At 48.0% G+C, this 16,737-nt stretch overlaps 1 protein-coding gene across 3 annotated transcripts in view; it reads right to left on the bottom strand.

Moving 5' to 3' along the window:
* Nucleotides 1-16,737, bottom strand: part of LOC119950883 (shootin-1-like) — a 144,834-nt gene that overhangs the window by 42,751 nt on the left and 85,346 nt on the right. For all 3 annotated transcript variants that reach the window (XM_038773771.1, XM_038773774.1, XM_038773773.1), the window contains exons 9-12: nt 11,802-11,948; nt 10,969-11,119; nt 9,086-9,188; nt 1,763-1,842 (exon numbers count right to left, since the gene is read on the bottom strand). In XM_038773771.1, the coding sequence (XP_038629699.1) occupies nt 1,763-1,842; nt 9,086-9,188; nt 10,969-11,119; nt 11,802-11,948 (481 nt within the window). The remainder of the gene's footprint in view (nt 1-1,762; nt 1,843-9,085; nt 9,189-10,968; nt 11,120-11,801; nt 11,949-16,737) is intronic.

The raw sequence follows: 16,737 nt of genomic DNA, 5'->3' as shown, positions 1-16,737 counted from the left end.
CACCCATTACCCCTGTGGCTGCCTCCACACTGTCTCCGTGGGGCAGAGGGACAAACTCCAATTTAACCCCCCCCCCCCCCCCCCCCCCCCCTCCTCCTCCTCCCCCAACCCATTCCCCGCAGGAATTAAAATTAAACTACCTCGGGCACTTTCTCCCGAGTTGCGTTTGTAGAGTCAGGAACATTCCTAACTCTGTGCTATCGACTTGGGAGCGAATTGTCATTCCATTAACTCTGTTTCTCTCACTACGGATGCTGCTCGATCTGCCGAGTCGTTTCAACATTTTGTTTTTCTTTTTGATTTCCGGCACCCACAATATTCTCCTTTCACTCACACGCGCAACAGGTGTGTATCTTTATCATAAACTGCAAACACACTTCTGACCATTATGCTTTAGGTTCCAGAAGGCTTAAAGCTACAGTAGCATTTTGTATAATTTACAACCTGTGCACTCTAGATGTTGAACAAAGTCAGTTAAATATCTGCTGTGACTTTCCTATTTTAGAGAAAAACCTGCAAAAATGCTGATTTATTTCAAATGACTACAAGTATGTCAACAGAATACTAACATATCTGTGTGATTCTTATTTACAGCTGTAACATTCCATTGGGTTTGTGCACAGCCAGCTGAAGAATGTGTTTTTCTTGTAGAGAAGGGTGTGCTGCTCAGGGATTCAAAAACACTTTATTGTGTTACCAGAGTGTGTAATTACCTTGGGATATTTTTCACAACAAAATTGGACAATAAAAGGCTGTGCTCACCAAATTATTTACAAAGTGTGCAAGGGTGACCACAGCAACCTTGCATTTATAGGTCCCTTCACAACCCTCACCCTCAGGACGTCCCAAAGAATTTTACAACAATTAAGTGCTATTTAAATGCTGTTGCAAAGTAGAAAACACAGATAGAAAATGGCATAACATCAGCATTAGCAGCTGTAGCTATTTAAGTTATTCATTGCTAGAATGTTTGTGTTAATGGCAAGGCTTGTGTGTACTGCCCATGTCCAACCATTGTGAAGGTTATGATGAGTCATTTCAGTCCATGTGCTGAAAGTACTCCAACAGAAATGTCAAGTAGGGAGCTTCTGCGATACGGACCCAGTGACGATGAAAGATTAGAATATATTTCCAAGTCGGGATGATGTGTGACTTGATGGGGAACTTGGGCTGCAGTTCTCCTGCCCTTCCTTCTAGGCGACAGAGGTTGTGGATTCGGGATGTGCTATCAAGGGGCCTTTGCAAATTACAGCCCTGTGGCCCATAGGTGGTTGACAGGCTCTGTGGATCGAGGAGGCAAGTTACTCATTACTGCATTCCCAGCCTCTGACCTGCTCTTGCAGCCACACTATTTATATGGCTGGTCCAGTTTGGTCAATGGTAACTCTGAGGAGGTTGAGGGCAAAGCTATTGTATGTCAATGGTGAGATTATCTTGCTGGACATGATCATTGCCTGGCACTCATAAGGTGTGAATGTCATTTGCCACTTATCAGCCCAAGTCTGGATGTTGTTCAGGGCACAGACTTTCAGAATGATTACTGTTTTCTTAACTTGTATGAAAGAGCATCACAAGTATTGTTCTTGATAATACATAAAGTCAGCAGACAGATGACAGAGGTGTGCTAACCAATTCAAATATTAAATGCAATTTTAAGAAATTAAGGATGGAGATGCAAGTTATATTTTGATCGATATTTAACTAACTTTAAAAAGCATATTTGACCATATGCAAGTATCATAAGTCATAAACTGATGCTCACCTGATTCCTTAGAAAGAGTTTTTTCAACCGCAGGCGACTTGGCTTTTTTCTGCCTTTTACTGATGATCTTCATAAGATTTCTGTTGAAATACATACATGTTTTCCTCAAAGTCTCCATACGGATGCTAACAGAAGTTATTCTGCAGAAGGTGTCATATCCAAGTTCTCAATCTAGCACACCAATAATAAACTGACGTCTTGCTATTGATGTTAGCTAATTATATACTCCCTGTGGGGTAGTCATACACAGAATGAGTGCGGAGTGAAGGAAGGCCAGAAAAAAGTTATTTAACTGGCATTACCTGTGTGCATGGTTTCTTGTAGGAAAACAGGTCATTTTTGCCAGGTTTTAAGAGGTTGAAAAATCCTGTGCTCTATCTTTACAATGTTTGGTAATCTCATATTTTTCAAATCATTTCAGGTATTTTTCTTATGGTGAGACTAATCTTAAAAAACAGATATTTTGCAATCCCAAGTATTTTCCCCAAAAATGCATGTCAAATCCCAGAAACATTCTGTTCCAACATCTAGCACCAGTCATCTAAGGTGTAATATTGTGAATGCTCTCTGGCAATAGGAAGTCATTTTTATAAATGACCTGGAGGAGGGCGGAGAAGGATGGGTGAGTAAATTTGCAGATGACACAAAAGTCGGTGGAGTTATGGACAGTGCGGAAGGATGTTACAAGTTACAGAGGGACAGAGATAAGCTGCAGCGCTGGGCTGAGAGGTGGCAAATGGAGTTTAATGCAGAAAAGTGTGAGGTGATTCATTCTGGAAGGAATAATAGGAAGACAGAGTACTGGGCTAATGGGAAGATTCTTAGTAGTGTAGATGAGCAGAGAGATCTCGATGTCCATGTATATAGATCCCTGAAAGTTACCACCCAGGTTGAGATGGTTGTTAAGAAGGTGTACGGTGTATTAGCTTCTATTGGTAAAGGGATTAAGTTTCGGAGCCATGAGGCCATGTTGTAGCTGTACAAAACTCTGGTGCGGCCGCATTTGGAGTATTGCGTGCAATTCTGGTCGCCGCATTATAGGAAGGATGTGGAAGCATTGGAAAGGGTGCAGAGGAGATTTACCAGAATGTTGCCTGGTATGGAGGGAAGATCTTATGAGGGAAGGCTGAGGGGCTTGAGGCTGTTTTCGTTAGAGAGAAGAAGGTTAAGAGGTGACTTAATTGAGGTATACAAGATGATCAGAGGACTAGATAGGGTGGACAGTGAGAGCCTTTTTCCTCGGATGGTGATGTCTAACACGAGGGGACATAGCTTCAAATTGAGGCGAGATAGATATAGGACAGATGTCAGAGGGAGGTTCTTTTCTCAGAGAGTAGTAAGGGCGTGGAATGCCCTGCCTGCAACAGTAGTGGACTCGCCAACACTAAGGGCATTCAAATGGTCATTGGATAGACATATGGACGATAAGGGAATAGTAATAATGGGCTTTGGAGTGGTTTCACAGGTCGGCGCAACATCGAGGGCCGAAGGCCTGTACTGCGCTGTAATGTTCTATGTTCTATGTTCTAAGTCTCACTCCCGCTCACCAGCAGCACATGTTTGTGAAATTATCCCTTCAGTGGTTAGAAAATTATGTGCAAGGTATGTGAATGTCTCATCAATTAATTGCCAAGATTTGTTAATGTCAATTACATTAGGTTTGTTGATGTCAATTGCATTGTTAAGGAAAACTAGTGAAGAGTATTTGAACATGAATGAATAGGGGACAGCTGGGACACTGGGGAATGTGAGGAGTATTGGCACTGAACAAAGTCAATAAATTCCGTAAGCAAGGAAAGGCTTTGTGTCTTAGTCTTGACTTCACCAACTGGCGTGGATACGATTAACAAAACAGACCTGAATTTTCAAAATACGGTGCCAGCAGTTAAGATAACTATAGTTAATATTCAGTGAACCTCCAATACCCATTACCATCAGCAATGCTTGGGAAAGATTCCCAAGGCTGTAAATTGTTGTTAGTGTAATACCTGGAGATTCTACAGTTGTAGCATCAGGACTCCAAAATCCCGCAGATTTCCTGATTGTTTATCAACAGCAAACTGTGTTGAGTTCATGGATTTTTGTGTGCTGTTGCATGGGATTTTTACGTTTTTAGCTTATTATTACTGATATGACAAGCGAGTTCACATTGTAGATATCAACTGGAAATTGCATCAAAGGCTTGTTCACATGGAAAGATAAAATGTCACACGGTCAATCTTCTCGATTCATGAACTCTCGCTGCAGAAGGATTGTGGATGAGTTGAAGCATATCGAAGGCTATGACCTATATCTATCGCCACTACAGCTTTGCAACTCCCTTTCCATTGTCAAAAATTTCCACAACAATAGATATTGCATTCAGTTCTCCCCAGCACTGCATTTGTCTGAATGTCAGCAAGAACAGTAATGGTGCTGTCAGAGCTCTCCAGTGGTATACAGAGTCCGGTGTTGCCACTACCCAAGAGATCAGTCACTCATTCCAGCCACAAGTAATTGAGGATGACAAGACAGAGGGGTAATGATGAAGTTATACAGCTTCTCGAGGTTCTCATAATCGTGTTACAACCTTACAATGCATAAAACTGAAAATTAACTTTACTGTACCATGTTACTGTGTGAACTCTAGTAAATGGAATGCTTGTGAATTTAATATACTTGCCGTGGTTCGAGACACACACTGGAGGCTTCCAGTAGTTAACAAAGGGATTTATTGGTAAAGATAGAAGATGGTTAGGTAACAGGTACAGAACATAATATAACACGTCTTAACACTTTGCTTCCGGGGTCCGCATTGTCCAGGATTCTGCTCCCAGAGCCGCGCCCAAATTCTCTATTGGCCGGGGTTCGCTCGCTCCTGCGCAATTGGCCCGGAACCAGTCACATCGGCCGTTAGGCCCACCCCCTTAAAGGGACTGCACTAACACATCTCTCCCCACTTAAATCCCTCAAACAACTACCTCAAAAAAATCTTAGAAACGTTGTAAGAGGCCACAAGGGAAAGAGATTCCATCAAAACATCAATTGGTCCAGAGACCTCCGGGTCCGCCAAGACCTTCCCAGCCCTACCAAAGCCTTGGCACCCTTCTGGGCAATTGAATTGTCAACAGTCAGTGTCACCTCAGAAGGCACTGCCTTAACAACAGGCAAGCTGGCCTCACCCATCTCGACAAGTGCAGCTGATTGAGTAATTTTCAGAAGCCCCTGACTCCCCTAGGCCAGATGAAGTTACAGGAATGTTTACAATACTGCCGAGTCCTGTTGACTCCAAGCTGGGGCTTGCCACCCCCCCCCCCCCCCCCCTCCCCCCCATAGGGCCAAATGCTCCTTCGGCCAGTCAAGTATCAAGTTTCTGGGGGATCACATCTCCCACCAGGGGGTGCGTCCGGACGAGGACAAGATTGCAGCAATCACATCCATGAAGATGCCCGAAGACAAGAAAGCGGTTCTCCGGTTCCTGGGTATGGTGAACTTCCTCGGGAAATTCATCCCAAATCTTGCCTCACGCACCAGGGCTCGCAGAGACCTGATTCGCAAAACCACAGATTTCCAATGGCTCCCTGCTCACGAGCGTGAATGGCAGGAACTGAAGGCCAAACTTTCCACGGCCCCAGTATTGGCCTTTTTCGAACTGACCAAAGAGACCAAATTCTCTACTGATGCCAGTCAGTCGGGCATTGGTGCTGTGCTCCTGCAACGAGACGAGGCCTCGTCATGGACCCCCATTGCGTATGCGTCGCGGGCGATGACTCCCACAGAGCAGCGCTATGCGCAGATCGAGAAAGAGTGTCTCGGCCTTCTCACTGGAGTCGTGAAGTTCCACGACTACGTCTATGGACTTCCGCAGTTCACGGTTGAAACCGACCACCACCCCCTTGTAAATATCATCAAAAAGGACTTGAATGACATGACGCCACTCCTCCAGCATATCTTACTCAAGCTGCGCAGGTACGACTTTCAACTGATCTACACCCCTGGCAAGGACCTCGCTGTTGCCAATGCTCTCTCAAGCTCAATCGCAACTCCGTGTGATCATGACGGCGTCATTTGCCAAATAGACGCTAACATCCAGTTTGCAGCCTCCCATTTGCCAGCTACGGATGCATGACTGATGAAAATTCGCCGCAAGACAGCGGCTGATCCACTTCTGCAGCGGGTGATGCGCCTAATGTCGGACGGGTGACTCAAGGGCCAATGCCCGCAATTTTACAACGTCCGCGATGACCTGGCAGTTGTCGACGGGCAGCTCCTGAAATTGGATTGCATCATCGTCCCACAAAGCATGCGCCAGCTAGTGTTGAAGCAACTCCATGAAGGGCACTTAGGCATCGAGAAGTGCCGCCGCAGGGCCAGAGAAGCCGTCTACTGGCCGGGCATCAATGATGACATCCCCAATGTGGTGCTCAACTGCTCTACCTGCCAGCGTTTTCAGCCCACCCAACCACGGGAGACCCTGTTGCCCCATGAGCTCGTCACATCGCCATGGACCAAAGTGGGCATCGACTTGTTCCATGCATTGGGCAGGGATTACGTTATCATCATCAACTATTTCTCTAGTTACCCGGAGGTCATCAGGCTGCACGACCTCAAATCCTCGGCTGTGATCAGGGCGTGTAAGGAGACATTTGCCTGCCATGGCATTCCGCTGACGGTCATATCAGACAATGGCCCCTGTTTCGCGAGCCAGGAATGGGCCGGCTTCGCCCGACACTACAATTTCCAGCACGTTACGACCAGCCCCCTATACCCCCAATCCAATGGGAAGGCGGAAAAGGGGGTCCACATCATAAAGCGGCTCCTCAGCAAGGCCGCCGACGCCGGCTCAGATTTCCATCTTGCTCTGCTGGCCTATCACTCCGCCCCGCTCTCCACCGGCCTGTCGCCTGCTCAGCTGCTAATGAACCGCACCCTCAGAACGACAGTGCCATCAATTCTCACTCCCAACCTCGATTATGTCCCCGTGCTCCACCGCATGCACATGTCTCAACTACAGCAGAAAACTGCATACGACTCACGGGCTGCTGACCTTCCTGACATCCATCCACGCGACAAGGTTCGCATCCACCTCCCGGATGGTAGCTGGTCTGCGCCTGTTGTTGTTCTAAAGCAGGTGGCCCCCCGCTCCTTCCTGGTCCGCTTACCGGATGGATCCATTCGGCGCCGCAACAGGCGTGCTCTTCGCCTGGTTCCAGGGTCGTCACGGGATCCTTCGACCAGCTCTTCTACTGATCCCGCCGTGGACTGTGTGGCGCTTCCAGTCGCTCTGCCTGCCCCTGACAGTGCTGCAGCCCTCCCGGCTCCTGAGGCGCCAGCCATTGCCCCACCCTTGAGGCGGTGAACCAGAGTTCATCGCCCACCTCAGAGACTGAACTTATGAACTCTGCACACATGTGGACTTTCTGAAATGTTCTTTTTCCCATATCCTTTATTGTTCCATTCGTTATCTAGTGATTTGTAAATAGATTCGTTGGTTGTTCCAGTTCATGGTAGTCATCTGCACCAGGCACCTTCCTCTGTAAATAGTCTTGTTCCCTGTATATAGCTTTGTACATATGTCTTTGCACCTCACACGTAGCTAAGTACATTCTCCACACACCCACACTATTTATTACCACATGCCTAGATCAACACTTTTTTATAAAAGGGGGGATGTCACAATATATACCGTATATCATGGTGCAGACACACACTGATGGACACACACAGGGACCAATCAACATGTGCAAACACCGCAGCCAATCACCAGTTAGAATACACACACTATAAAGGCAGAGGGCACCACGGTTCCCGCTCATTCTGGGTGCTGCCTCTGAGTGTAACAGGAACTCATTCAGCCCAGCACGGACTCACAACACGTACTGAGAGAATAACTGGTTCAGACAAGGCTTAGGTCTCTAGTTCACGTTAGCATTATTTAGACCCACAGTCCTCCTGTGTTAGTTAGTTAGAAGTAGTTAATAAAATTGAGTTGAACCTTCATCAGTGTTGGAAGTGTCTGTTCATCTCTCAAGCCTACACTAGCCAACACATCAAAGGGGTGGTGAGTTGCCTTCTTGAACCGCTGCGGTACTTGAGGTGTAGGCACACCCACTGTGCTATTAGGGAGGGAGTTCCAGGATGTTGCCCCAGCGACAGTGAAGGAACGTCGACATATTGCCAAGTCAGCAACCTCCAGGTGGTGGGGTTCCCAGGTATCTGTTGGTCTTGTCCTTCTAGATAGGGGTGGTCATGGTTCTGGAAGGTGTTGTCGAAGGAACCTTGGCGAGTTACTGCAGTGCATCTTGTAGATGGTACACATGGCTGCCGCTGTTCGTCGGTGGTGGACAGTTTGAATGTTTGTGGGAGGGGGAGCAATCGAGCAGGCTGCTTTGGCCTGGATCGAGCTTCGAGTGCTGTTGGAGCTGCACTCATCCAGGCAAGTGGAGAGTGTTCCATCACACTCCTGACTTGTGTCTTGCAGATGGCGGACAGGCCTTGGGGGGTCAGAAGGTTAGCTACTTGCCGTAGGATTCCTAGCCTTTGACCTGCCCTGGTAGCCATAGTATTAATGTGGCTAGTCCAGTTCACTTTCTGATCAATGGTAACCCCAGGATATTGATTGTGGCGGATTCAGCGATGGTAACGCCATTGAATGTCAAGGGGTGGTGGTTATATCCTCTCTTGTAGGAGATGGTCATTGCCTGGCACTTGTATGGCATGAATGTAACTTGCCACTTGTCAGTCCAAGCCTGGATATTCTCCAGATTTTGCTGCATTTGGACATGAACTGTTTCATTATCTGAGGAGTCGTGAATGGTGCTGAGCATTGTGCAGTCATCCGCAAACATCCCCACTTCTGCCATTATGATGGAAGGGAGGTCGCTGATGAAGCAGCTGAAGATGGTTGGATCTTTATATGTTGCGATCAAAACTTTTACCTCGTCGCTGATGTGGTGACTCGAGACAGACACTAGGGGCTTCGAGTAGTTAACAAAGGAGTTGACTGATGCAAGGCAAAGGCAGTTAGGTAACAGGCACAGAACACAATATAAAAGGTCTCATCACTTCGGCTCTGAGGTCCATACTGTCCAGGGTCCTGCTCCCAGGGTCCTGAGCAAACTCCCTATTGGCTGGGTTTAGCACGCTCCTGTGAGATTGGCCCCAAGCCAGTACTGTGGTCTGTCGATCCCGCCCCTTAAAGGGGCTGCACTTTCACAATACTGTTAAATAGTTGCCACATCTTGTTCTGAGACATTCATTCTATTTTGAAACTCCAATGCATTGTAAAATGAGTCTATTTCATGGATCTCTAAAATGGAGAATAAGAAAAAAAAATGTCCTTACTTGAGAGGACTTGAAGTGGGTGATGTCACTGGAAGAGGAGGTGGCGGCGGTGGTATCGATTTTGGGTTTTCTGCTTGTTGAATCTGCTTCTGCAGTCCATGAACTGTAATAGAAGTATTAGAGTTCAAAATCATAGAATATGGCAATGGGGTTCTGTATTTGCTGAATATATACCCCAATTAGGTTTGAATCACTGAAGTGAAAACTTTCAGTAGTTTCCAGAATAGTTTGTAATCCTCCCTTTCTCACTGCGCTCACCACCATCTGCCAAATTTGCTGCTTTATCAGTAACATATACGTCGAACCATTTAATGTAGCCTGCCATCATCCCATCTCTATGCTTGCTGAAACCCTTGTCCATTTCTTTACCACTGAAAACATGATTTTGTCAGCACTTTCCTGATCGATATCTCAGTTTCAACGATGAGTTCATCCAAAATGGTGCATGCCATATTTTTTCCTGCAGCTACCCCTCTGCCCCCTTCTAGATTTGCCGCCTTCTTGTTCTCCAGCAAGTCAATTTTAAATTTTGCGCTGTCATGTCCATCTCACTCTTCCCATCCTCTACCCCAACACGCTCTGGTCATCTAAAGCGGCGTTATCTTGAATCTTGTTTTCTCCACACCACAACTGATGACCATCCATTCATCCACGGGCTCCAGCTCGTTCCGCTGAGCTATCCTTTCCTCTACTTGCCACCTCCCTTCCCGTTTTCAAAAACCTCCTCAAAATCACTTCCATCCTAGCTTCTCCATTTTTACCCATTCCTCAGGCCCATGCCCACTGAATCCTTCTTCTCCTATTCTAAAGCTCTCCAAAATGCCTGTCTGAATATGAGGAAGACAATTTAAATGCAAGCTAATTCGCAATGAATAAAACCAGATAAATAATATTTAAAGGAAAACGTATAGCACCACGGCATCATGGAGTTATAATAATAATAATAATCACTTATTGTCACAAGTAGGGCTCAATGAAGTTACTGTGAAAAGCCCCTAGTCGCCACATTCCGGCGCCTGTTTGGAGAGGCCGGTACGGGAATTGAACCCATGCTGCTGGCTGTGTTCTTCGTTACAAGCCAGCGATTTCATAGAATTTACAGTGCAGAAGGAGGCCATTCGGCCCATCGAGTCTGCACCGGCTCTTGGAAAGAGCACCCCACCCAAAGTCAACACCTCCACCCTATCCCCATAACTCAGTAACCCCACCCAACACTAAGGGCAATTTTGGACTCTAAGGGCAATTTATCATGGCCAATCCACCTAACCTGCACATCTTTAGACTGTGGGAGGAAACCGGAGCATCCGGAGGAAACCCACGCACACACGGGGAGGATGTGCAGACTCCACACAGACAGTGACCCAAGCCGGAATCGAACCTGGGATCCTGGAGCTGTGAAGCAATTGTGCTATCCACAAGGCTACCGTGCTGCCCACATTTAGCCCACTGTGCTGAACCAGCCCACTGTAATTCACAGTATCAAAAGGATTTGTAAAAAAATGTGAAGTTTTGTGTTGGCACAGCAACCCCAATTTAGTACCACGTTCAATAAACTAAAGTGCCACAAATATTATTGAGGGAGCAATTGACAAGTGTTTTCAAAGGATTTTCAAATAATTTTGAGAATTCACATTGGATCTGTGCAGCTTAACACAAAGTTATAAAAATAAAAATCACAGAATGTTGGAAATAGTCAGCAGGTTAAGGAGCATATTGGTCATTGACGTGTAACATTAGTCCTATTTATGTTACCGCACAGACTGCCTGCTCTACTGCATATTTCCAGCATTCTCTGTTTTTAGTCCGGATTTCCATCATCTGCAGCATTTTGCTTTCGTAATAGCACCAAGTTCAAAGGTACAAGTTTATACTATGTTACTTACTGATGTGTTTCAGATCCTTCACGCGCTGACAATAATTTTGGCATTTGAGTTCGAGTTCTTCCTTGTCTTCTTTGAAAAGTTCAAGTTGCTTCATCAGTGAATTTACTTCCTTCTTGAGGATAGAATCTTTTAACTGTTCAATTTCCTTTATCTGGCAGCATAATGAGGAAAGAATTATGCCAGATTTGACAATATATGCTATGTTGCCTATGAAATCTCTCATTATGTCGCCTAATAAAGACTTCAATGAAGTTACTGTGAAAGTCGCCACATTCCGGCGCCTGTTAGGGGAGGCTGGAACGGGAATCCTATGATCTCATATTAACAGCATCTACAATTTTAAACTCTCCCATCCTCCACTAAAAAATTGATGCATCTTCGCATTCTTCTAATTAGTATTAGTAAGTTAACTAGTTAGAAATTAACTCATCAATACAAGTTTGGGCATAAATCAATTGAATGCACTTTAATAGTCAGAAAAAACACGGAATAGAATTTGTGGTGATGGAAGATCGAGAAGATTGTAGGTAGAGTGCCCTGGATCTGTTACTGAACTAGTAATTCAGAGGTTTGGATAAATAAACGTGGGTCCAAATCCCACCACAGCAGTTTGAGAATTTGAAATGTGTTTTGAAAGAAATCGGAACTGACCTCTAAAGTAATCTAGCAAGGAATGTTTTCCCATTTTCAAGGGTAACTAGGAACCAGCAACAAATGTCAGCCTTAACGCACATTGGTCACATCCCAAGAATGTTTTTAAAAATACATTTCCATTAAAGGGAGATACATTTCTCCCAGCACTAATCCCGCAAGATGTGCTATCGGCATCTTACCTTTTTCTCATGCTGAATTCTCTCTTCCTCTATAGTCTCTGTCACAATAGCCAGTTCATCGAGTGCTTTCATGTGCAGCTCATTAGGCACCATCTTCTGAATGAGAATCTGACTTTGCCTTTTAAGTTTCCTTTGTTCCACAAGCATCTGCAATAAAGACAAATAATTTTAAAATGCAATCAAGTTTCTGACCAAGTCCATTATCATTATTTTAGTTTTCAGCATGACAACTGATGATCTTGTTCCCTATGTTATGCACCTTAAGAAGTCGGGTCTTGCCCATTTCATGAGTCAGTATCATTGTCTTGGGCATCTCCAAAGATAATGTCTGGGAATGGCACCAAGCACTATTCAAGTCACATGTTCTCCCTGTTACGAAACTCGAGTGTTTACCTCGGAAGTCAGAAACTTCAGTTCCCAATGCGCAGCAGGGCATCTGAGGGAGCACGACTGAGGGAGCAAAAGTGTGTGTGTGTGTGTGTGTGTGAGGGGAGGGGGGGGGGGTGGTAGAGAAGGAAAGATCCTAGGCAGGACAAAGATAGACATCGGAAAGAGGTCACCGAAGCAAAGTTAATAAAAAGGAGCAGAGCAACAGGCTCCGAGAGAGAGCTGCAAGGAACAGACCTAAAGCAAAGTGGCTTGAGAGAAGCCGTGAAGATCAGAGGAGGCAACCGGAGGGTGGTAACGCATTACAGTGGGACCTTTGGAGCAGTAATGTTCTGCTTGGCATGGACGAGGATCTGAAATTGCGCTTGGAAGGTGAAGCTCCAACACGCCCGGAGATCCTGGAAAAAGGAATCTTGGAAGGTGAGATTGAAACCCTGGAAATGAATCCTTTTTGAAGCTGACCAAGTGGGAGCGATGTTTGAAGAGAATTCCAAGTCAAGTTCTTCAATTGTGGTTATTAGAAAACCTTGTGAGAAAGATAATGTTTCCGTGACGCTGGCTGGTTCGCAATGTGACCAATATCTAAAATCCATGGAATCTGCTTTGGTCGCATATATCATTTACTTTGCAGTGTGGTATGTCTGACCACAGTTCACCTGTCAATTTACATGTACCACTCAAACCCTGAGTGTTTGAGTATAAGCTATATATTGTAAATTGTTTTATCTTTTTGAATTTGTATATGTCTTTTAAAAAAATGCTCCTGGAGTAAAAGAATAATGTGATTTGAATAATTTTATTGTGTTGGTATTGAGATCTTGCCACCCTTTTTGCCTGGTGTAATATTGTTTATTTTTTTTGTTTATTGAATATTTTATTCTTTATGGTTTTTTTAAAATAATTTTTATTGGAATTTTTTACAGAAAATATAAAACATAACGACAAACAATGAAATGCAAAAAAATAACCCATAATAACTGTAACACCCCCCAGACCGTATCGACGCATGTATCACATCCCCCACCCCCCAACCCCAATGAACAACAAAAGAACTTAAAAATAAATTAAAATTAAATAAACAAACATAGTCATCGTTCCCCCCTTCCCCTCCCCTTCCCCCTCCCCCTCCCCTTTCCCCCTCCCCTTCCCCCTCCCCTCGCCCTTCCCCCCTCCCCCTTCCCCTCTCCCCCTTCCCTCCCTCCCCCCTCCCCTTCCCCCTCCCCTTCCCCTTCCCCCCCTCCCTTCCCCCCTCCCCCCTCCCCCTTCCCCCTTCCCCCCTCCCCCCTCCCCCCTCCCCCCTCCCCCCTCTCCCCTTCCCTCCCCCTCTCCCCTTCCCTCCCCCCTCCCCCCTTCCCTCCCCCTCCCCCCTCCCCTCCCCCCTCCCCCCTCCCCCTTCCCCCCTTCCCTCCCCCCTCCCCCCTCCCCGGGTTGCTGCTGCTACTGTCCCCGTATCCTATCGTTGAGCCAGAAAGTCGAGGAAAGGTTGCCACCGCCTAAAGAACCCTTGTACCGACCCTCTCAGGGCGAATTTGACCTTCTCTAGCTTAATGAAACCCACCATGTCATTGATCCAGGTCTCCACGCTTGGGGGCCTTGCATCCTTCCATTGTAGCAAGATCCTTCGCCGGCTACTAGGGACGCAAAGGCCAGCACACCGGCCTCTTTCGCCTCCTACACTCCCAGCTCCACCCCAACCCCAAAAATCGCGAGTCCCCATCCTGGCTTGACCCTGGATCCCACCACCCTCGACACCGTCCTCGCCACCCCCTTCCAGAACTCCTCCAGTGCCGGGCATGCCCAGAACATATGGGCATGGTTCGCTGGACTCCCCGAGCACCTGACACACCTGTCTTCACCCCCAAAGAACCTACTCATCCTCATCCCAGTCATGTGGGCCCGGTGCAGCACCTTGAATTGGATGAGGCTAAGCCGCGCACACGAGGAGGAAGAATTAACCCTCTCCAGGGCATCAGCCCATGTCCCGTCTTCGATCTGTTCCCCCAGTTCCCCCTCCCACTTAGCTTTCAGCTCCTCTACTGACGCCTCCTCCGCCTCCTGCATAACCTTGTCGATATCAGATATCTTCCCCTCTCCGACCCAGACCCCCGAAAGCACCCTGTCACGCACCCTCCTCGCGGGAAGTGAAGGGAATCCCTCCACCTGCCGTCTAGCAAATGCCTTTACCTGCAGATACCTGAACATGTTTCCCGGGGGGAGCCCAAATTTCTCCTCCAACTCCCCCAGGCTCGCAAACCTCCCATCAATAAACAGGTCCCTCAGCTGCCTGATGCCCGCTCTGTGCCAACCCTGAAATCCCCCATCAATGTTCCCCGGGCCGAACCTATGGTTCCCCCTTAACGGAGCCTCCATCGAGCCCCCCACTTCTCCCCTATGTCGCCTCCACTGCCCCCAAATCTTGAGGGTAGCCGCCACCACCGGACTCGTGGTATACCTTGTAGGAGGGAGCGGCCACGGCGCCGTTACCAGGGCCCCCACGCTTGTATCTCCACAGGAGACCCCCTACATCCGTTTCCATGCTGCCCCCTCCCCCTCCATTACCCACTTGCGCACTATCGACACATTGGCCGCCCAATAATACCCCGAGAGATTGGGTAACGCCAGCCCCCCCCATCTCTACCCCGCTCCAAGAAGACCCTCTTCACCCTCGGGGTCCCATGCGCCCAAACAAAGCTCATGATGCTGCTAGTCACCCTTCTAAAAAAGGCCCTAGGGATAAAGATGGGAAAACACTGAAAAAGGAACAAGATCCTCGGGAGAACCGTCATTTTGACGGACTGCACTCTGCCCGCCAACGATAGCGGCACCATGTCCCACCTTTTAAATTCCTCCTCCATCTGCTCCACCAGCCTGGTAAAATTAAGCTTATGGAGAGTCCCCCAACTCCTGGCCACCTGCACCCCCAGGTATCTGAAACTCTTCACTGCCCTCTTAAATGGGAGTCTCCCAATTCCCTCCTCCTGATCACCCGGGTGTACTACAAATACCTCGCTCTTGCCTAAATTTAACTTATAGCCCAAGAAGCCCCCAAATTCTGCTAACAGCTCCATCAACCCCGGCATTCCCCCTTCTGGATCCGCCACATACAACAGCAGGTCGTCCGCATACAGTGATATCCGATGTTCCTCCCCACCCCGCACCAGACCCCTCCATCTCCCTGACTCCCTCAACGCCATAGCCAAAGGTTCAATCGCCAGTGCAAAGAGCAAGGGGGACAGGGGGCACCCCTGCCTGGTCTCACGGTAGAGCCTAAAGTACTCCGATCTCCTTGCATTGGTAACTACACTTGCCATCAGAGCTGCGTAGAGCAGCCTCACCCATTTGATGAATCCCTCCCCGAATCCGAACCTCTCCAGCACCTCCCACAGGTACCCCCACTCAACTCTATCAAACGCTTTCTCCGCATCCAGCGCCACCACTATCTCCGCCTCCCCCTCCACTGCCGACATCATAATAACATTTAGCAGTCTCCGCACATTCGTGTTGAGCTGCCGTCCCTTGACAAATCCTGTCTGATCCTCGTGTATCACCCCTGGCACACAGTCCTCTATCCTGGTGGCCAGGATCTTCGCCAGCAACTTAGCGTCAACATTGAGGAGCGAGATAGGCCTATATGATCCACACTGCAAGGGGTCCTTATCCCGCTTCAGGATCAGAGAGATCAGTGCCCGCGACATCGTCGGGGGCAAAGCCCCCCCCCTCCCATGCCTCATTGAAGGCTCGCACCAACAGGGGGCCCACCAGATCCGCATACTTTTTATAAAATTCCACCGGGAACCCGTCCGGCCCCGGGGCCTTACCTGACTGCATTTATCCAATCCCCCTGACTAGCTCCTCCAACTCTATCGGCGCCCCCAGCCCCTCTACCAGCTCCTCTTGAACCCTTGGGAAACATAGCCTGTTCATGAAGCTCTCCATCCCCCCTCTCCCCATCGGAGGTTCCGACCAGTACAGTTCCTCATAGAAATCCCTAAAGACCCCGTTTACTTCTGTCCCCTTCTGCACTACATTCCCACCCCAATCCGTCACTCCACCAATTTCCCTAGCCGCATCTCGCCTGTGGAGCTGATGCGCCAACATCCTGCTCGCCTTCTCCCCATTCTCATATACCGCGCCCTGTGCCCTCCTCCACTGTGTCTCCGCCTTTCTGGTGGTCAACAAGTCAAATTTGGCCTGCAAACTACGCCGTTCCCCCAGCAACCCCTCCTCCGGTGCCTCCGCGTATCTCCTGTCCACATCCAGGAGCTCCCCCACCAGTCTCTCCCTCTCCTTCCTCTCCCTCCTTTCCCTATGGGTCCGTATGGAGATCAGCTCCCCACGGATCACTGCTTTCAGAGCCTCCCAGACCATCCCCACCCAGACCTCCCCCGTGTCGTTGGTATCCAGATACCCCTCAATACTTCCCCGGACCCTCCTACACACCTCAACCTCCGCCAGCATCCCCACATCCAGGCGCCAGAGCGGGCGCTGGTCCCGCGCCTCCCCCATCTCCAGATCAACCCAGTGCGGAGCATGGTCTGAAATCGCTATG

Source organism: Scyliorhinus canicula, chromosome 16 (genome assembly GCF_902713615.1).
Source record: "Scyliorhinus canicula chromosome 16, sScyCan1.1, whole genome shotgun sequence".
Lineage (NCBI taxonomy): Eukaryota > Metazoa > Chordata > Chondrichthyes > Carcharhiniformes > Scyliorhinidae > Scyliorhinus > Scyliorhinus canicula.
The sequence above is the reverse complement of the archived record's forward strand: the minus strand, read 5'-3'. Positions and strand labels throughout refer to the sequence as shown.